Raw genomic sequence first — 22,664 nt, 5'->3', positions numbered from 1 at the left:
ATACAAGTACTCCAACATTATCATAAATTACCCGTTGTCCATGTTATTGTACAAGCGTGTCCAGAAGTGTACATGTATCGTGTTTATTACACCTTGCCCCAAAATTAATGCAGTGATGGACAGGATTATAGTATCCTTTTATTCTTATTCTTATTCTTATTCTTATTCTTATTCTTATTCTTATTCTTATTCTTATTCTTATTCTTATTCTTATTCTTATTCTTATTCTTCTTATTCTTCTTTCTTTCTTTCTTTCTTTCTTCCTTCCTTCATTCCTGCCTTCCTTCCTTCCAACCTCCTGTCTTTCTTTGCAGAGCTCTTTGCAGACCTATACATCCACTACATCACTTATTCTTCCGCAGTAGGCCTACTCACTGTCTCCTTTATTCTCAGGAACGCACTCGCTCTCGTCACGGCCTCATACGACAACGCGCGACGTTCTTGTTTTTTTTTTAACCTTTTTTGTGCCATTGAGTGGATTGTGCACAAATTTTACACACTTTCGTTTATTTGAGTTTGCTCTTTTTTTACTCTTTCCAACTTGAACATGGAAAAGACAGATACCTACATAGTAGGCCTACATATCACGCGCAGTTCAAAATCAGACACTATAATAGTAGCTTGACTGATGCAGCGAGAAGCGAAATTAAAGCCCCCCTAAGACAATATTATATATGTCTAAGTTTTTCCTATAAGTCCATTAGAAATCGCTCTTGATGTCATCAATAATAAAGTCAACGGAAGTAAGCATAATAAAGCATCTTGCCATACATAGCCATGCATGTGCACCAGCTCATAATAGCAATAAAGGTTTCATACTGTAAAACACAGTTCAACTTCTTGCCCTATACTAGTAATCCCTGGAACTTTTTTGTTTTTCTCAGCACAGTAGTAACTGTCTTACTGTCATACTGAGATATATACAGCGTTGTAGTTCAATGAGATCTGTCCGGCTATTGTGAGTTTGTGCATTAGTCAAGGTAAGGTGCATAAACATGAGGCCTTTAAAATGCTATTTCAAAAGCTGACTTAACATTATTTTGATGGCAATCATGCCAGGCACAAAAGTTGCTTCTTCAGGGACAAAATTTGAGTGTAAAAATGCCAAATTAATGCTAACAAAATAGCGCTACATTATTTTGATCAAACAGTAATGAAGAATTTGTGATTAAGCATTGGCAAAGCAGCATTCAACATGCAAGGGATAACATAGTACCTTGAAACAGCAACAACACCAACAACAGCAAAACAACAACAACAAGAACTGACAACTTTTATCCTCATTTCGACAACACAAAAAAATGTATTCCAACGCAGTCGGCTTTAATTTCACTCATCATTCAATGCGATATACAATGTATACAAGTCATATGCGGGTTTTACATTTATGATAGCAACTGATCTTTTGCCATGAATATGATCATGTCATTACATATATTTCGTACTCTTCAGAGAACACTGAACGATATAATGTGTCACGCTGAATGTATATACCTACATGGACTGCAAAGATCACATCTCTGTCATAGGAACGCGAACTCCTAGGCCATTCCGTGAAAATCTATTGAAAGCGGATAGCGCAAATGACTGGTAAATTCGTAAATCAAAAGAATATGTGGAATGGTTCTATATCCCAAGTCACTTTGATCTTGACCCTGACTATGATTCAATGTGGCAAAAATTTCATATTAGAGTACAGGTGTATCTTATTTGTATCGTTATATCGTTATTACTGTACATGACAAATAATATTATTCACAACTACATTGTACTCAAGATTGCATTTCATCAAAGGCTAATTCAAACAACGTAAGACCGAAATACAGAAACAAAGTAACACTGCTTGGACACACAGCTGTATTACCTTTGACCTGAAAGCTTAGTACATGTTTCACTCTTGACCATGTTATCATCAACTTTCAAAGCTCTGTGAGATACTCAGTATTATATATGCTCTGAGATTATGTGGACACTCCAACTTTGTACTCATTATGAGTATATTTGCAATTACGCAATATTCACAGTATCAGGAAATCAGTACATGTATCACACAAAGTTGCAACCTCTGTTATTCATTCATACGTGTATAATAATTATGCTATGTCTCGTATTGATTCTGGAAATGCATTATCGTTCAAGGCTTCATATTACTGGCCAAAGTACATCGTGCTAAAAATTCTGCTGCTCGGGTCCTCAGTGGAACGTCTCGCTTCTCCAACATCACCCCAGTTCTCGGAAATCAGTACATTCTTCGGCTCAAAAATACTTGCGAAACCTGGTCTCAGAATATGTTCCGGACAGAAAATTTAATTTTTGCTCTGGTATTACTTAACAAGTACCAGTCAAAAGAACAATCTCAACTCTCGGACAAAAGGCTTTTATTTCTGCAGCCCCATCTCTCTGAAATGCTCTTCCACCGAGGATCCGATCAGCAGAATGCATAGAAACATTTAAACGTAACTGAAGTCATATATGTTCCTATCTTGTTTTGATAGAATATTTTTTTTTTGGAGTTGTTCATGTATATTTCTATCTTTCCCCGAATATGTACAAATGTAATTAGCTCTACATGTCCCTCTGCGCATACGAATACGAATACGCATACTAGATTGACAGCGTATTACAAGCGATATATTCATTAAGTTATCATTGTCTCGACAAGAAATTGACATAGTCTATCTGAAGCCGTATAACAATGGGATTTTGATATTTTAGTAACATTCAGAGGAACAAATATACATGACAATCATAGTTTAGACAGCTCCTGATGTCGATAAGGGCAAATCTATTCAGAGTGATGCATATCACCGCTTGTATGTCTACCTATTCTGTTATTTGTTCGCTGCACAATTTTGGCACAGTCACCTTTTTTTCCCCCAGTCAAGATTCATACTCCTCTTGTACTATCTTTTCACGACAGTTGTAAACATAGGGATTCTCCCATACTGCTAGGGATAGAAAATTGTCTACACAATTTCATACCATTCCAAAACCACTTATAGTACCAAAGCATTGAATACTGTGAAGTATGCGTCAGTGATTCTTAGGGAGGAAGCAAAACACATGAAGATTCTGCCACGTGCCAGAAAAAAAAAGAATAATAATAGTGGAATATAAATGTTCGTATAGCAGGTGTGATTATGGAGCACTGAAAATACAATGCAAAAAAAACACGGGCGATGAGAAATAGAACATGGAATATGTATGAAAAATTAATGCTCTCCATTCAATCCTTGAACTGCGATTTTGCAAATTAATTAGGAGCATGCAAATTCGCTAACGAATTCAAAGACAGACGTATAGGCCCTCCTTTTTTCACTTACATTGACTTAAGACACATAATCATTTCAAAGCAATTTTGAAAGTGATCCTGCGCTTTGTGTTGCCTGATCAGATATCTCTGATTAATCATGGCACATAGTGAGCTTTTCTCGCAAAATCCGAGTAACAAGATGGTCAGCATCAGCTTGAGCTATCATAAGTTTTAACACTTCTCCGTCAATCGCTGATCATGTTTGACCTTATGTCACAAAGAGATATCATTGGATCAGACCAGCTGATCATTTCATGAAGGAACTTGTCGGATAAAATGTCCGACAAGTTAATTATATCCGACAAGTTCAGAGAAATCATCCAATCAGACTAAAGAATTTCTCCAAACTTGTCGGATATAATTGACTTGTCAGATATTTTATCCGACAAGTTCCTTCATGAAATGCCCCCAGGCCTGTACTGATAGTATATTGGAAGGAGTCAGTGACAGTTTGGTCACGTCCATTGGCGTAATAAACACATGAATTGATATAAATCTGATGTGCTTTACAAAACGGTGTCATTCACTGACAATTGCCGGAAATTTCCAGTAACCGCGGTGTTTACCTCCACTTCAATGCGAGTAAACTCATCGGTGACAAAATGTGGGGGCTACGTCATCATCCAAACTTTCAAATGAGAAAGGTAGGAAGAGGGTGTGTATTTCCTCAGTTTAAAATAATAATTAAAAAAAAGCATTTAGCTGGAGCTGCTGTTTCTTTGTTTTGCTTTGTTGTGTCTTTTTTTTTCAACCTCTCGCTTTCTCTTTTATTTCCTAACTAGCTGACAACTTTGTCCATCACAATGGTCCTTGTCCTACTGGGCTTTCTAGCTTTGTGAACGTAAACGAAAGCTCGAAGCAATACAAAGCAAATCCTGTGGAAAAGATCCTATAAATGTTATTTGTGTATATGATTTAAGTTTTTGAGAATGGATGTAAACGTGCAGAATATTTCACAAACCTCTTAGTAAATGTGTGACTAAAAATTCAATAGTAATCTCAGGATATTTTTTGTCTACATCGCGGCACATTGTGGCCACATGACATCATTTATTGAGAGACGTTGGGTTGCTGGAGATGTTGCACATGTTGCACGTGTTGAGACTGCATCATACTCATGACCAGCTCAGCCTCGTGAGGTATCATGGTGGCAACAAGTTGCTGCACCGATTGGTCCTCGGGATGCGGGGTGTCCTGCACGATTTGCTCCACCACAGCGGTTGGGACCGTCTCGACAACAGTCGGAATCCCCGCATGAATGGCGGCCTGCTGGATGCTGCCACCATTCGCGTGTTGCTGGTGGTGTTGCTGCTGTTGCTGAAGTTGTTGCTGATGGTGTTGCTGTTGCTGATGATGGTGATGTTGTTGCTGCTCCTGGTTGTGTTGGTTGGCGTGGTACAGGTGATCGGAGATGATGTGGGTCATGTTGCCAGCACTGTCCACAACCTGCTGCGAGACGGCTACGGAAGGTACTGTGTATTCAACGATCTCTTGAATGCCGGTACTGGTTGAAACTTGAATTGATGTTGGTATCGAACCTGCGATCTGCAGACAAGTCAAGAGAGGGAAATTATTCGGTCATTGGTAAGCACGACATAAAAGCGAAGTCATGATGAACAGAAAATGTCATTTGTAAACGAGTAAATTCCTTCTTGCGATGAACTTCAAAATTATGTGATAACAACACTTGAAAGAAAAAACAAATTTGACTTACAGGTGGTTTCTATATAACTCATTTACAGTTTACAGTGTTTCCCTTCAGAATATCACACACACACAAACACACACACACACATACGTACACAGACAAGATGATAAATAAATTGATTTATTCTATATGCCTATTCATTGCTGTCAGTGTAGAGTTCATGACATTCTCTCGTACATTGTCAAAACAATTCACGGCAGTATGACTGGTGATCAGTGAGTGCATCATAAGTTCGGGGATGGTTGGGGGCAAGGGGGAAGGGCATCACTCTAACCTGTGTAGCGATGACCTGTGCCTGGGCATTGGCACCGTTATCCATGCCGGGATGCGGGGTGGAAATGATGTGGACCTCCTGCGCCGACGCGACGGCCGCGGCAAGCTTGCTAAGGGCCGTGGAACCAATGGCCTCTTCTTCAGAGAGACCCTCTGCTACCATCACATGGCCTGGATGCATCACCGTGGCAACGGGGACCTGCTGGTGTCAGAGATGAACAAAGGCATACAAGGAAAATGAATCCCAAATACAAGACATAAATAATTATGTGAATTTAGAGAATGCAGCAACATTTGTAGCAGAACACATCAATGACATGGGAAGGAAATCGGACAATCCGTTCAAAAATTATAAAATCTTCTAAGGATTTTGAGCAGCCATCGCTGGATGAGAAGAGTGCTACACTTCTAGACGTCATGCACGGAAAACGGTGTTCACTTTTCTGGCGCGATGAAAGAGTACTTGATTTCCTTCTTTAAGAGAGCAGGGGCAATGATAATAAAACATGTCATTAACAAGTCGAGTGAAACTTATCAGTAATTTTCATTAAAGAATGAAAGTTTGTAGAATTCTCTTGATATATTCCATATGTGGTTGTATATACGTGACCTCACGTACTGTAGCACTAGTGATCTTCTCACCCAGAGGTGCACCGAAACTGTAAAAATTCATAACTAAGTCAACGGATTGTTCGTTTTTCCACCAAATTTGCCGATGTGTTCTACTAATAATGCAGCTCAATCCACATGTACATTTGGGTTTCATTCCCCTTTAAAGAGACCGAAAATTTATTTCTTCTTCTTTTCTTTACGCCTGCTCTTTACATTTTCTCCCTCTGTGTACTTTTTGACGTCTATCATGGGGTTTCGAGTATCTTAACAAAATCTTTACAGGTAATAGAGTAGGCCATTTCAGGGACACACCAAATAAACGTTTTAGTTTTTGATGAGAAGGGTGTGATTTGCAACGCTTTCCACGGGCGGTGTACCGACCCTGAGTATATAAATGGGAACTATACCAGAGTAGGCTATATACATCTAACTACATTGTTTGACCAAATTACCATTTTTGATACATTTTGTTTCTGCCTTGTAGCCTTGAGTCTCCATTACCATACAGATAATGAACATCATGATCATTTAGATTCTTTATAGACGAAAATGTACACATCGATGAGAAATTATGAATTAAAGGGACTGTACAGTACTGGTTGAGGTGAGGATTCATGTTTTGGACATTCATATAAGTGAGATAATGAAAAGCCTCTTATGAAATATGAAAGAGCATGTAATTTTAAGAAGGATTCAATGTTTATTTGATGAAAATTGGTTTTAAAATGGCTGAGATATCCAAAAAAGTGCTAATAATAAAAGGCGACATGCCACAACTTTATTAGGATCTCTTTGTTTCACCTTGTTTTTGGATATCTCAGCAATTTCAAAACCGATGTCCATCGAATAAAGTTTTGATACCCCTTAGAACTGCATGCTCTTTGACATCTCATAAAGTGGTTTCTGAATATCTCGCAAAACGTTAAAAGCTAAATCCTCACCTCGACCAGAACTGTACACACCCTTTAAAGTCCCTTTGAATTCCCAATACCAAAAGAATTATTTAACATAATTACTATTTAGATTATCATTCGATGGAAGAGAAATAATGAATGAAAGTGATCACTTACGTGCATCACCACTCCATCGCCCGAGATGTCATCAGGCTGGACGTGCGTCACCTGGATCGACTGCACATTACCCTGGTCCTCGAGCAGCGTCAGACCGCCCTGCTGCTGCTCCTCCGTTCTCTGCCGTCGATTTTTACCCTTCAAAACCTTCAGCTTCACGCCACCAGCCTTGTTCGCACGCTTCTTGCCAGACGGCGCGCGGAGCGGCGTGGGGACGGAGTGCCCGTCGGTGGAGATGACGGAGACCGGGAACTCGGGCATTTTGTCGCCGAGCTCTTTCTGGTGCGTGTCCACGTGCTTCCACATGTTGCCGCTGTACGCGGTAGTCCAGTGGCAGATGTTACACTGGTAGGGGCGAGCTTTAGCATGTTTACACATTACGTGTTCAGATATGATCTTGTTGGTGGCACCTGTCAAAGAATATGACGTCAAACAGCGCAAATATGAAAATACTGCGACGATATATGAAGAGCTTGCTTCCAAAAGGCGCCAAATCCATTGAAAATGATGAATTTAGCGCCTTTTGGAAGCAAGCTCTTCATATACATGTAGTTTCTTTTATTGTATACTGTAATATCACTGTAATTCCCTTTCGGTATTAGTTTATTTGTATTTCTATTCTCCTTCAAGAAAAAAAAAAATCTGAATATGTGAAAATTGCACAACAATCGTTATGACTAATATCACATGTTAATGAAACGAGATTCTATCACTTTGGGTGAGATACTATGCATTATACCCTAACTAAATTACACATTAATTAATTGTAATTCCAATGAATCCATAATACTTTTTTTTCTTTTCTTTTTCCTTTCCTGCGTCATCATGATTTCCAGGTGTTAGTATCGCGATCATTATTTACTTTGATTTGTGATTGGATCTACGAAGTCGCTGTGAAAGCAATGAATGCTTGTATGAAATCAACAACGAAACCGACGGCTGTAAGTCTCATCTTTAGAAGTGCGCAAAGAGGATTAGTGTCTTGTCCAGGCACACAATGTTGTTCAATATTCTAGCAAAAGATGATGATATAGAACAACTACCGCCGGACGCAATAGGCAATGTCAAAGACCCGGGGTGTTTCATCAATTTAGTCAGCGCTGACAAGTTGTCAGTCTCTGACAATAACCATAGTAACAGTCAGTGACCAGAGCATCCCAGCCAATCATAACCAAGAATTTTGCTGAAATTGTCAGAGACTGACAACTTGTCAGCGCTGACTAAATTGATGAAACACCCCTAGGTAGCATGGGGAATCATGGGTGGCCCAATTCATCCGCTGCCCATTGCGGGTTACATTCGAAAACCACGAATGGCACTGGTCAGCGAAAATGTGCATCGAAGCGTAGCTCATCGGTAACGGTAGTCTCCAGTCGAGGTTCGTCGGACGTGTGTGAACGTTCACAGAGATCAGTGATAAAGCTATACACAATCAGTAACGAGGATATTTGAATATGTCCAAGCCGGGCCAGCCTCCCAACTCCACGGTATTCCCACGCTACAGGATCTTACAGCTTAGAAAAAAAATAACACAAAATTACGGCAAATGCATAAATATATTAGTGTACAGGCAGAACAAACAATTAACATACAAGAAACAGTATAGCAACGTCCAATACCTCTAAAATCGCAGTGAGGGCATTTCACCGGCTGCATTCCCTCATGGGTCCGAATGTGGAGGACTAGGTTGTTCTTGGTCTTGCTGGCGTAGGGGCACAGGTGGCACTTGAACTGCCGGTTCTCCTTGTGGATGCGCATGTGATAGTCGAGACTGGACTGCTTCCGGCCGACGTACGGACACATTGTGCAGGGGAAGAGGAGCATGGCTCGCGGATTCTGATACTCGTCGCCGTTGATCAGTAGGCCGTGCTTCTGCCTGATGTGATCCTAAGTGAGAGGGGGAACGAAAGGGGTGCGAGAGTGAAATGGTAAATATGCCGATCAACTATGCAAATCTGAGCAGCATGATATTGCACAAGTCAAATTTCATGTCTCCTTTATATCAAAAAAAAAGAAAGAAAAGAAAAGAAAAAGAAAAACGGCCTGTAATGTCATACGGGTTTTAAAGTACGCTCAATTGAAAGACCATTACTAATATTAATTCTTAAAACCCAAACGATTACATTAATTAGTAGAGCTCAATTCTTTTCTTGTTGTTAAATGCAAAACTGATCATACCCAGTTTTCTCTCCATTTGTGACAGACATATTATGTTGGTATTTTTCTTCTCTCTGTCTATCTATCACTCTTACCTGTGCAGTCTACAAATCGCATGTTCATAAAAAGGTGTGCAGTTTCGACTTCTGAACTACATGAGAATTGTGCTTTAATGAAATCATATCATGTGCATGTACCGCATGTCCTTTAGACGAGCAGGAATATTGAGCTAAGAGGAACCAATTTTACTCAAAGTATATGATGCTTTGAAATTTGAGGTTACAACAATGACTTTTGTCATATCGCCCCTGACAAAACAAAACTTTTATCACACATGTCACTTCTAGTATTACCAGGCTAAACCATTCCACCATGCGTAATCTCTTCATTGTATAGAACAATCCTGATGAGCACAAGTATAGGAGCAAAACGTACTTCTGTTTCAACAATTTCAGATCCGACTTTTCCGGAATGATCTTTGTTAGATTACCTTTAGAACAGCCTTGTCGGCACACCTGTACTCGCATGAGATGCATTTGATGTTTTTCTCCTGGTCCGTTGCATGCATCCGCCTGTAGTGCACCTTAAGATTATAAGGTGTCGTCGTACATTTCCCGCACTTGTCGCACATGTAGTCTTTTGCCCCTGTGTGAACGATGCGATGCTTCTTGAGATCGTGGTAACGGTTGGAGGAGAAATTACACTTGTCACAACGGTGCAGCTGCAGCATATGCTTGTGCTCTGTCGACATATGCAATCTAATGACGTCTTCACCTTCCGCGACAAAGTTGCTACATTCGGTGCAGTGAATTTGCTCACTTTCTTCGCGGAAGTGTGCGTACTTGTGGCTCAGCATTACGTCCTCCTGGTTGTACTTGGCATGGCAGACGTCGCACACAAAGGCGACGAGGCGGCTCTGAAATTTCTCGCGGTCTTCGCCGCGCAGTCGTTTGGCGTACGTCGCACGTTTCTTCGGAGGGTCTTCGTGTTTGGGCGGTCGTCCTACTGGTCTCTTTCGTTTAGGGGGTCTCCCAGGCCCCCTCTTCCGAGGCGTTTCTTCTTCCTCCTCCTCCTCATCATCATCGTTTTCCACATCCTGATTCTCTCCTTGCACAGCTTCGCTACTTCCTCCGAGGCTTTTGTTATGTGTTTTCTTCTTTTCGAGGTACGTCGAGAACTCTGACAGATCTGCATCCGGCGAACTGAGCTTCTTCGTGAGGGGCGGCTTGATGTGAATCATGGTCACGTGACTGCGGAGGGCAGCGATCCGCGGAAACTCTTTGGTGCACAACTCGTAGTCGCACGCAACTTTGGTGAGCATCTGATCGTGGACTTTCCGGTAGTGATGACGCATGTTTCGCCAGTGTAGACACATGAACTGGCAGATAAAGCACCGAAAACCCTCCATGTTTGGCACGTGACACTTGGTGTGGACGTCAAGTTCCGCCTCAGACATGCCCCGTCGGCACGATTCATTCTCACAGACGAACATGTCCTCCTTATTTTTAGCTTCAAAGTTTTTCTGCCACTCTCTGACACGATCAAGAAGGATTTTGGAGAATATTTTGTTTGAAACAGCCAGTTTAACTCTCGGTCCTCTGTTTCCTCTTCGCGATTTGAAGTCATCTGCTGCTATCCATCCACGGTCAAGATCACTTTCTTTGTCCCTTTTTCTGGGCCTTCCTCGACGTCTCGGCTTTTCCTCATGGAGCTCAGATTTTACCTTGTATTCAATTTCTTCTTCTTCCTCATCAGACGACCCACTCGCTTCCTCTTCGCTCAATCTTTCCTTCTCTTTTTGACCATCATCGCTTTTCTCCTCACTTAACTCTTCGAGTTTATCATCATCGAACGGTGTCATGTTGAAGGGGACTTTTGCTTTTCGCTTTCTCATTCCACGACCAAGGGTTTCCGTCCCATCCTCTGCGGCCGGCGAAGATTTGGGCACCTGAATGGACAGCTTCTGATAAGAGGCATTCGACTTCCCTCGTGGACGGCCTCGTTTCTTTGGTGGTGGCTTTTCCTTGGTCTGTAATTCGTGCGCCTCCTTTTCACCATCTTCCTTCTCGTCAGTTGGCGCCGAGGCAGCTGGTGGTGTTGCGCTCTTATTTGGTGAGACAACCTCAACTTCGGTGTGTTCATTAAGAAAATGTTCAGCAATTTCGGCCTTGCTGCTTCCAGTGAACTGGCAAAGCTTGCAGCGAAACTGCAACTCTCCATCTTGAAAATCGCTCATTTTTGTTTTCCCTGTGGAAAGAGAAGATCACTCTAGCATTAACCGAGTTTACAAAAGCAAATATATGTATAATGTCAACCGCCTACTCACATGCATCATTTCGAAACTCTCCCACTGGTTCGCACATTAGATGTAGGTCTACGTGTTATGTCTTGTTAAATTAAGATTTGAACACCAGTGGTTGACGATTAAGTGCTATCATTAAGCCTATACATGCTTTAGCAGCCTGTGTGTATTATTTTCTTGTGTGTGTGTGTGTGTGTGTGTGTGTGTGTATGTCGAGGAAATGTTGCGTATGGGGGGAGGGGGTGACAAATCCCCCATGCGCAACATTAGGCCTATACCATAAATTATTATCAATACAAGCGCAACACTCTAAAAACTATTTTGTTTCATTATTCTGGAAAGATAAATTGTGAAGTCAGTAATCAGAAAAATGAAAGGTTATGACTTAGCAACTAAGAATGAGTCTGCCGTTTATAAAAGTTTAAACGAAACAGCTAGAATAAATGATTTTTTCTTTTAATGAAAAATCTTTCAGAATCACTATCATGTGAAATTATCATTCATCTTCGTTCCACAGGGATTTTTTTTTTTTCTCATCAGTCAGTCGTCAGAAGCAAAGTTGCTTCCGGCAACCCACATAAGTGTATGGGATCACAGTCTGATGAATCCGATTTGTATTAATCACCTATCAGGTCAAAGTCAGACACGTCGGGCATGATCCGACGAGGCAAGATCGTCCAATGAGGATCACGAGATCGATGGACACTGACCTGATAGTCGACCGACATAATCGGATACATCAGACTGCGATCCGATACCCTTTGGTGAGCAGCCGGAAAGCAACAGACTTTGCTTCCGACGAGTAACCGATGAAAATAAAATCTCTCTGTTTTGGTGTATAACGTTCTAGCTGCATTATGCCAAGAGTAGGATTGAAGTAATTCGGTGTCCATACAATATGTATCGCAGAGGGAGTTAGTTTGTACATATATTCAGTTACTGGCTATGGCAATGGACAATATGGCTATGGCCTTGACTATGTGCAATTGTGTACTAGTACTCTTTTATCTTTGGAAGACGGGTCTTTTAGGAGTCGTAACTAGCCCTATATATGTATTTCATACCTCTGTTTACCTCTTATTCAGTGTTAATCATGTTTCTGGGACTTTAAAGGGACTGTACAGTTCTGGTTGAGGTGAGGATTTAACTGGAATGTTTTGCGAGATATTCAGAAATCACTCTATGAGATGTCAAAGAGCATACAATAAGGGGAATCAAAAGTTTATTAGATGAAAATTGGTTTTGAAATGACTGAGGTATCCAAAAACAATGTGAAACGAAGAGATCCTAATAAAAGGCGTGGCCTGTCGCCTTTTATTATTATCGCTTTTTTTTTTCTTTTTTTTTTTTTGGATATCTCGGCCATTTGAAAACCAATTTTCATCAAATAATAATGTTGAATCCTTCTTAAAATAACATACTCTTTCATATTTCATGAAAGGTTTCTCATTATCTCACTTCGGAATGTTATGAACCTGAATCCTCCCCTTAACCAGTACTGTACAGTCCCTTTAACGTGTAAGAAAAAACAACAACAACAACAACAACATGCGCGCCCTCATGCGGCGTCTGGCAGCTGCCAGCTCCAAATTAGACGTACTAAAGTATTGGCCCGAATTCACGAATCTGGTACAAATGAAACCATGGTTTGAGCCGTGGACAAAAACCATGGAGTGCCAAGTGTCGCACGGAATATTTCGTTACGAAATTGGCCATTTCGTCGACAAAATGACCGTTTCGTTAACGAAATTCTCATTTCGAGGACGGAATGCTCATTTAGTTACAAAATGTTGTCATTTCGTTACAAAATGTTGTCATTTCGTTACAAAATAATCATTTCATCGACGAAATGACTGATTTCGTAACGAAATATTCCATGCGACACTTGGCGCTCGATTGTTTTTGTCCATGGTTTACACCATGGTTTCATTTGTACCATCTTCGTGAATTCGGGCCATTGTGTCGCGAAAAATCGATCGGCTCTAAATGTGGCAAAAGGTGGCAGCCAAATCTGGTACAGTATCAGCTTAAAACTAAGACATCAAGAAATGTGGTGGTAATAGAACTGAGTTAGAAATCCGTGGAAATCTAAACTTTTCATTCGGATATATTAAACAGGCAAATAATTAGCCTCTTTTCCCGCATATTTGCCATACAATATTCATGAAGATTAACTTTCTTTGCATTTTTACAACAGTCATGGAGTTTATGAACTCTGAGGAATTGTGAGAGGAATTATGGGTCGATACCTAAAAAACTATACATGTTGAATTACTTATAGTTACAATTTGCTTTGAAATTCTTAATATGTTGTATTTTGTTACTTCAGGTAGGAAATATACCCCTTTAATGTACATACCTCAGTTACATAATGTTTTAGTGAAATATTCTTCAAAGTATTGTCTCTCAAGATGGCATGTCAAAAATTAAAACATCCAAAGTGCCCAAAATGACTTTTGTCATGGCACACTTATTTAATTGGTACTATCTCCTTGGCCCACTGTGCGTCTACGACGGACGGACAACCTGAAAACATGATGCCTCCATACGACACTACTGCATAGGCCTACGTGATGCGGAGAGAGAAACTAGAAATGTCGCTAGTATGACGACTGGTATGCCTCCACAATAATGTATGATTCTCCTAATAGGTCTGTAGTACATGTGGACAATGTGTGATTACATTTTCACAAAATTGGCAAAATATTGAAATGACATGTTTGTCACAAATGTGTTGAATGTTCACCTTCCTTGACCTATGTTTAATTGGATGGATGGGAGAGCATGTATTTGGGGATTTTAGGACTTTTACTTGACTTTGACCCTTTCATACATATATGCATTGAGTACTTTTCAAGGTATGGAGAAAAAGTGCAATTTCTGTATTGAATAGTAAATTGTTCCATTTTCATCTGGCCTTTGACCCTTGCCCTTTGACCCTAAAATTCAGAAGAGAATCACTGTCAGGCAGAACATGCATAAACATATGTACTATAAGTTTCAAGATAACTTGAGCCACTTCGAGATATGGAAGAAGAAGTAAAGTTCAGCACCTTTCACTTGATCTTTGACCTTTTAGCAAAAAAAAAAAAAAAAAACTTCCCAGAGAATCTCTATTGGGTTATACATGCATGCAACAAGTTAAAACAAAATTAACCCTGCAGACATTGCATATATATATAAGGGAAATAGTAAAATTCTGAGGTTTGCCCTTGACCTTTGACCCCTGACCTTTGAACCCATGAACCCAAAATTCCCTAGATAATCACTGCCACTCAGTACATGCATATACTATGTTCCATGGAGATACCTTGAACCATTTCCAAGATATGGAGAAAACAAGAGACCCGCGGGTCTAGCGCTCACCTGAGTATCGCAAGTTCACCTTTCACGCAGTCACTAATCTAAATTATTCACAGCTTTACTAAAATTTGACCAGGGGCCCGTTGCATAAAAATTACTATTATGGTAACTTTGCCATCCAGTGGTAACTTCCATGGAATTCTTGATTTTGATTGGCTGTTGAGTATTGTTGCCATGGTAGTTACCATTGGATGGCAAAGTTACCATAATAGTAACTTTTATGCAACGGGCCCCAGGCATTCTCAAGTGGGGCCCACTGGGTGGGGCATGGTGCCCACTTTGATAAATTGAGATCCTGACCCCCTAGGGATGCTACCTGCCAAGTTTGACGAAAATCCATCATGAGGTTTTCAGGAAGAAGATGAAAATGTACAATTCAGGCCCCCATTTGGACCTTCCCAACCCCCCAACCCCCACCCCCCCCCCCCGCCCCCAAGAGGGGCACCCCTGGATCTGCTATGAACAAACTTGAAACTACAGTCATTAATGTACTCACTCATAGTATTATCTTAGCTTATCTTAGAGAAGATTTTTAAAGATTCCTTCATTTTTTTTTTTTTTTTTTTGGGGGGGGGGGGTTGGGCCCCCTGGGGCCCACTGGGTGGGGCATGGTGCCCACTTTGATAAATTGAGATCCTGACCCCCTAGGGATGCTACCTGCCAAGTTTGACGAAAATCCATCATGAGGTTTTCAGGAAGAAGATGAAAATGTACAATTCAGGCCCCCACTTGGACCTTCCCAACCCCCCCCCCCCTGCCCCCAAGAGGGGCACCCCTGGATCTGCCATGAACAAACTTGAAACTACAGTCATTAATGTACTCACTCATAGTATTATCTTAGCTTATCTTAGAGAAGATTTTTAAAGATTCCTTCATTTTTTTTTTTTTTTTTTTTTTTGGGGGGGGGGGTTGGGCCCCCTGGGGGCCCCCTGGGTGGGGCATGGTGCCCATTTTAACAAAATGAGATCCTAACCCCGTAGGGATGCTACCTGCCAAGTTTAGTGAAAATGGGTCATGGGGTTCTCAAGAAGAAGATGAAAATGTACAATTTAGGTCATCAATGTACTAACTCATAGTATTAACTTAGCTCTATCACTTCTGGTTCTAGAGAAGAAGATTTTTACAGATTCCTTAATTTTTTTTTTTTTTTTTTGGGGGGGGGGGGGGGGTTGGGCCCCCTTGGGGGCCCCCTGGGTGGGGCATGGTGCCCATTTTAACAAATTGAGTTCCTAACCCCCTAGGGATGCTACCTGCCAAGTTTGATGAAAATCGGTCTTGGGGTTTTCAAGAAGAAGATGAAAATGTAAAAAGTTTACGCACGACGGACGACGGACGACGCACGACGGACGACGGACGACGGACGACGCACGACGGACGCCGGACGAAGGGCGATCGCAATAGCTCACTTGAGCCTTTGGCTCAGGTGAGCTAAAAAGTGAAATTCTAACATTTTTACTTGACCTTTTGACCTTTGACCTCATGACCACAAACTTTCACCATAGAATCTTAATTGGGTAATACATGTATACACTACGTTTCAAGAAAATATCTTCAGGCATTGCGTAGATATGGGGGAAATAGTGAAATTTTGAGCATTTGACCTTGACCTTTGACCTTTGACCTTGAGCATGTGCACCTAAAAGTTGATAGGCACAACTTCACTCCCTAATACACATACATGTCAAGTTCCATTAGGATACCTCAAAAGGTTTTTTAGCTACGCCGTCCACAAAATTCATTACGGACGGACGGAAGGACGGACAACCCGAAAACATACAAATGTAATGCCTCAGGCACCATTTCGTGGCGGAGGCATAAAAAAAGAACACAACAGAACCTTTGACTCCAAAAGATTATTCCCCCCCCCCCCCGTTTTTTTTTTTCTTTTTTTTTTTCTTTTTTTTTTTTTCTTTCCACCTCCCTGGTACACCAGAGCAGGGCCAGGGTTGGTACGGCACACACGTGCACATGCGATAAAACGTTCCGCGGCCCGCCCCTGCAATGACTGGTGTAAAAAAAAACGTTAGTTTTCGACGGCGACGACTTTGCTGCCACTGTGCCAGGCTGAAAGTAAAAAAAAAAAAAAAAAAACAACAACAACAACAACAACAACAACGGAATTATTGGTCACATTTTGTTTCTATATTAAAGCCCTTAAATAGACTTGGCTTAGACCTAATTTAATTAAATTTTAAACATGGCATATTAATCACTTCAATCATAAAATACTGTAATTGTCAGCAATATATGACATTATGTCATTTTGCCTGTGACGAAGATTCTGCTAGGATCTAATGCTCAGACGCCTTTTGACTCCATGTGACAGCTCAGTGCCGCTTATCTCTCTCTAGGTTGTATGGATATCCCTGTAGTATCCGCGTGTGGTTTGTTTGGATATAAACGCTTCCATACTCTTTGGTTTGGATGCCACGTAAACTGTATACATGTATATTCCAGAGATACACGGCACGGGAACTCAAATTTCTGGCAACTTAATTCTAAATAGATATGGCCAAAAAATAAAAAATAAAAGGGCCAGAAAAGCAATTTCAAAATTGGTCAGCTAGTAGCTTTTAGTCGGTCGATAAAGTGAGCGGATTCGAACCCTTGTTCTGCGGTAAGAACCAAAGCGCTTAGAAACCTCTTTGGTAAGAACTGAACTTTTACTACCACAGCTCACCCATGCTAAAGACACACTGGACACACTGGCATTCACTTCTGTGTGCCTGACTGTCTGCTGCCCTCTATGGCCAATAGCCAATTTTGTTTCAAGACGAGTGTATTTATATGATTTTTATTCCCATCTTTCGCAGTGCTAGAAAATTCAGTTTGAAATTGATGATCAACATTAAAAAAACAATCAAAGTTAATTTTTCTATTTAGTAATTGCATAGTTTCAATGTAATTCACATATAATTCTAACTAAATGCTTAGTCATGCAGTATAACCAATTTCATAATCATAGGATTATTATACATTTATATCATTCAGTATACTTCACGCCAATTTCCTTACCCCAGTTTCGGTCTCAACAAAATTGGGAAATTTTGGATGTTCTCGGTGACTACCTAACATTAACACACCGAGGACAAAATATGAAACTAAAGACAGTATATTAAGAATAAATATTACGCCACTCTTATGATGATATTATTCTGTTCATGTCTGTGTTGGTTTACTTCTGCAACCCTCGACAATAGTTATCCTGTACAATAACAAAGTGTATTCACGTTCACTGTGATACTGGTATTCCTCATGTTCCAGGGCGACCTCCAAGTTTAACCTCTTGAACCACAACGCCGTTAACTATTCACTCTATGAAGTTTAATATACATTGTAACTTCACCGATTATTTTTCACACAAATTTTTGCTCATGGATTTGACGAGAAGGGGTTGTAGTGTGATTTTCCTTTGATGTGTTTGTGGATTGTATAGTGTTAGAGAGTGTGATAGTGAGAGAGAGAGAGAGAAAAAAAAGTTTAGGAGTGAGATACTAGTAGGGGTGGGGGTGGGGTGGGTCGATGTGGAGGTTGTTGGGAGTGGTAGGTTTGATGGTATATAATGTACATGGATCGCCCTGCATCCCTGTATCGTCTTTTCCAATCTGGCAATTATATCTTAGAAAAAATGTTGTACAAAACAAAGTGAAATGTATTTTGTTTTGTTTTGCTTTGTTATTATCTCTAAAATCATAGCTCGGAGTGTCGTTCCCCCTGGAGTCCTGACGGGATCATTATTGTCTTTTTACCTGCCTCTTCCCTTTTATTATTATCATTATTTTTTTATGTCTTTGTTTTTGTGATTCTGTATCTCAATTGTGCTCCAATTATTTGTATGTGGATTGTGATTTTCCATGATTATTTCTCAATAAAAACAAAATTATAAAAAAAGAATAAACATTACGCCGAATCTCCTGTCTGTTTGTGCTCTCTGCTCTGTTGAATACTTTGAGAACCCCTGTTCTACAGTGAATCTCTTACTGTACATCCTAGAATTCATGTCTGGATTTCCCTTCAATCTCCCCTCCCCCCCCCCCCCCCCCCTCCCACTATAGGCTAGCACGGTGAATCGATGGAGCTCTCACGCTAGTGACAAGCGTCGTCCACGCTTGAGAACAAAGACAAGGCAAGACAAAAATCTAGAATCTATGCGAAAATAATGTAAGCCTATTTTCACACGTACCGGTACATATGTACGTACATTATCACTTGCATTTTTGTATTAAATATATAATTAAGCCTATGTTTGTACTCTTAGAGTAGACCCTACTAACGACAACGTTACATTGATTATCTAGGGTAAATATCTCCATCTAGTGACAGTGTAGTGGATCCCTACCCCGAGAGGGGGTCAATAGAGTCAATAAAATCTTACAGATCTTACATGACACAGCACAGCAGTCAGTTGAGCTGTTCTGTCTAACGTTTCTTAGCATCTCGCAGCTAAGTGAGCTCTAACATGTAGGTACAGCTGCCCTGCTATCATCCCCCGACCGACACCGTACCGGCTACTTGTCGCCGACCGTCGCGACGATCGACGCCTGAGTAAACGTTTAGGTGCAGGTAGGTGGCCGCGCCGCTCGCTGCACCAAGTGCAGCAGCTGCTAGTATCTGTAGCTGTTTGTAATACTCAGTACAAATTTATGTATACTTCACACACGTACACAGTACGTACATGTACCATAGTCCTGCGCGTACAAAAGCCTATTACACATTTGAATAGGCTCTACGCGAGCCGCCATCTTGAATCACATGCCAATTTTACCAGTCATTCTCAGGTACAAAACCTGTCATATTACGTGAATAAGAACAATACTGGAATGTAGACTGGATGAAAGGAGTACATAAAATTGCAAAATAACTTACCACTGCTGATGTCGCGCAGGAATAACGGCAATGAGAAATATCTCCACCATTAGTCGTACGTAAATATCAAGGTTTCGCAGTCTAATATTCAGGATGCTAGACTTGCACGAGTCGTGAACTCGCGATATACATCGTACGCACATAATGTACCCGTGGTATGCAGAAAAATAACTGTCGATTGTGTGCCCCGCAATGCGAGCACTTGTGATACGCACCGTGCGCTACACCAGTGTGTGCATAATATCATGTGTGAGGCGATCACACGCAACTTATCACGTGTACGTACGCTCATACATGCGAAGGAATTTGATCGATGGACGGCGCGAAAAACGAAGGTCTGCCCATTGCATGGTTCACCATCATTCAAAAGTTCCTGTGTCCAAAGTTGATAAACAAATTTTTGACTGATTACTATATTCGAACGGGCGAAGTCCCACTGCGTTCCCATCCCATCCACACAAAAAATAAAACAGGGCCACAAATCTTTTCAAGCATCAGGTTAAAGCTCGAAAACGGTGTGAGACCAAAACCTTCTTTCTTCACATTTCGATCACGGGTGTACACTACTTTCTGACGCTCCTCTTAGTATCTCTTGTTCATGAAAAATATATGACAAACGCAAACAGAAAAATTGACCGGAAATGAATATTATCTATTAGTGGGAAACGGAGCAAAGAAAATGAGATTCCATCGGGACGGAATCCCATTTTCTTTGCTCCATTTTCCTCGAAAAATATATGGCTCTAATTGAGTTGTTTTTATTAATTTCAAATAGTGATATTCAATTAGCCTTTATCGGCACAAATATGCACTGATCATTTAGTTCTTTTTAGAGTAATAACCATGAAAAATATTGACAAACTCAATGGGCGTGATATCCAACCCGTATGCAATGCAGCCTACACTATATAGTGTTCATTGCTTATGGCTATATCCTGCAACAGAGAATAATCATGCGGTGCTACAATAGGTCCTATGTCGACAGTTAAAGGGCATATGTCCGACCACAGTTGCTATGAAAAATATGTGTTTTAGTACTGTTTACATTCTCGCAGTCAACCGGCCTTTGAAATGTCCTATAGAACTCTCACTTCCGCCTTTGCCATTCTTTCTCGTTCCTTATTCTTGATCGTGCATTCCATGCAGCATTTATATCGTGTGTAGGCTTTATGATCGAGTGTGAGTGTTTGTATATAGGCCTATACACCTGTACTATAACATACGCTTTAAAGATGAGTGACAAAAGCCAACGCATAACTGGGATGTAGGTCTACCATGGATATACAGTGCCGGAGTAAGTTGTAACGTAATATAGTCCATGCGTTGGTCACTAATATAAAAAAAAAAAAAAAAAAAAAAAAAAAAAAATAGAACAGAACTCAAGTTCATGTTGTCAGTTTATTTAGACTAAAAAATCTTCGGGTGAAAATTTGTGTCAAAATAAACTGTTGGTACCATATACATATTTTCTGGAATTATTTTAATTTCGTATACTGTACTCGGAAGGTATAATTCTGTTTCAAAAAATGGCATGTAAATGCACTCGGTAAACATCTTGTACTCTATATTATGTAGCCTATTCGTATATCCATACCAGGGTTCCAATTGAGCCCTCTTGTTCACACACACACAAATATATGACTTATATACATGTACGTATATATATATATATATATATATATATATATATATATATTCGTATTAGTGTTCTCGTATAATGCTTTGCAATTTCTTTGATATTATATTTGTCTGTATTCCATCGGGGGTCTACATTTTACAAGTAGTTGCTTCTTAGTAGTCCCCTCCCATTTGCGATTATACTTGTATCGAGAAAACAAAGGAATGTCACGATAACATATATATATATTATATATATATATATATATATATATATATATATATAAGTACATATATGGCCAAATGCGTTTGTGTATGCAAGGAAACTATGAAAAGAAAAAATACATCGTTTCAAACTTTATTCGCAATAAATCGATATGTGATATTGACACGAGCAAACTTAAGAATTTTATCCAGAAGCCATTATTACCATGATTATTGCACCATTAATCATAAACACACTCTCTGCCCGAGCGTTGGGGAGAATATCAACCTGTCACGTAATAACGAAGTATATCCCTTTTACAAAGCTGACGTCATGAAATTTTGTGTAGTTGAAAAATAATGACTTCCAACCTCGTGTATGAAATAGTACAATAATACACCTCAGAGTTCGTTTTAAAACACACACACAAAAGGAATGAAAAACTAGCCCCATGTCCCTCGAGAATCCGCTTCCTCTTTCTACAGAGAATAACGGTTGACAATTTTTGGAGGTTCGAGCAAATTCTCTGGATCTTATGCTTCCTCCTACATTATAAAGACGTTTTCAGGACACCATTTCATGGAAGTTGTCAGCCCTAACATTTCGGTAAAATCCTCGGTTCTGATCGGCTGAGAAGCTCTGGTCCCTGACTTTTATGCTAACTGCCAGAGACTGACAACTTGTCTGTGCCGACAACTTTCATGAAACGGTTTAATCATTCTTATGAAAGGTCTCAAGTATACAATACCTCTACCAAAAAAAAAAAAGAATAAATAAATAAAATAAAATACCAGCTTATGAAAGGAATCTAATTTTCACGGTTGCAAAAGGGATACACGAACTTTAAAAGGCAATCAGTGGAAACTTCGGGGGGGGGGGGGTGGCAACTGTCCCTGCTTGTAGACAGTCTAGCCAAAGATGGTTGGCAACACTGTCCCTGCCGGGTAGACAGTCTAGCTAAAGATGGACCTGCTGACACATCAGTGACTTCCTTCTGAAGATGAACTCCTGATCTCACATGATACCACTGCTGTTTGACCGGGGGGGGGGGGGGGGCATTTCATGAGCGTTTGTCAGATATTTCGTCTGACAAACTGTTAAAAGCTATAGAAATCCTTGCATCTGATTGGCTGACAACAATTTGTCCGACAAAATGCTTCATGAAATCCCCCCCCCCT

General features: G+C 40.4%; 1 protein-coding gene across 1 annotated transcript; it reads right to left on the bottom strand.

The window, feature by feature from the left end:
• Window positions 1–3,965: 3,965 nt before the first annotated feature.
• LOC140232986 (uncharacterized) lies at window positions 3,966–19,743 on the bottom strand. The gene is made up of 6 exons (XM_072313092.1): window positions 19,665–19,743; window positions 9,624–11,380; window positions 8,596–8,863; window positions 6,977–7,386; window positions 5,296–5,493; window positions 3,966–4,858 (listed from the first exon to the last, which is right to left on the bottom strand). The coding sequence occupies exons 2-6, from the start codon at window positions 11,367–11,369 to the stop codon at window positions 4,364–4,366; spliced, it is 3,117 nt and encodes a 1,038-aa protein (XP_072169193.1). The 5' UTR covers window positions 11,370–11,380; window positions 19,665–19,743; the 3' UTR covers window positions 3,966–4,363.
• Window positions 19,744–22,664: the final 2,921 nt, after the last annotated feature.

This window comes from Diadema setosum, chromosome 9 (assembly GCF_964275005.1).
Source record: "Diadema setosum chromosome 9, eeDiaSeto1, whole genome shotgun sequence".
Taxonomy (NCBI): Eukaryota; Metazoa; Echinodermata; class Echinoidea; order Diadematoida; family Diadematidae; genus Diadema; species Diadema setosum.
The sequence above is the reverse complement of the archived record's forward strand: the minus strand, read 5'-3'. Positions and strand labels throughout refer to the sequence as shown.

Bases quoted from the DNA above. Each gene is read 5' to 3' on its own strand.
- LOC140232986 (XM_072313092.1), bottom strand. From the start codon at position 11,369: ATGAGCGATTTTCAAGATGGAGAGTTGCAGTTTCGCTGCAAGCTTTGC. The intron at 7,387-8,595 runs GTATTGGACGTT...ATTCTTTGACAG, and splicing joins CCCTCACTGCGATTTTAGAG to GTGCCACCAACAAGATCATA. The intron at 4,859-5,295 runs GTTAGAGTGATG...ACTTGTCTGCAG, and splicing joins CACAGGTCATCGCTACACAG to ATCGCAGGTTCGATACCAAC.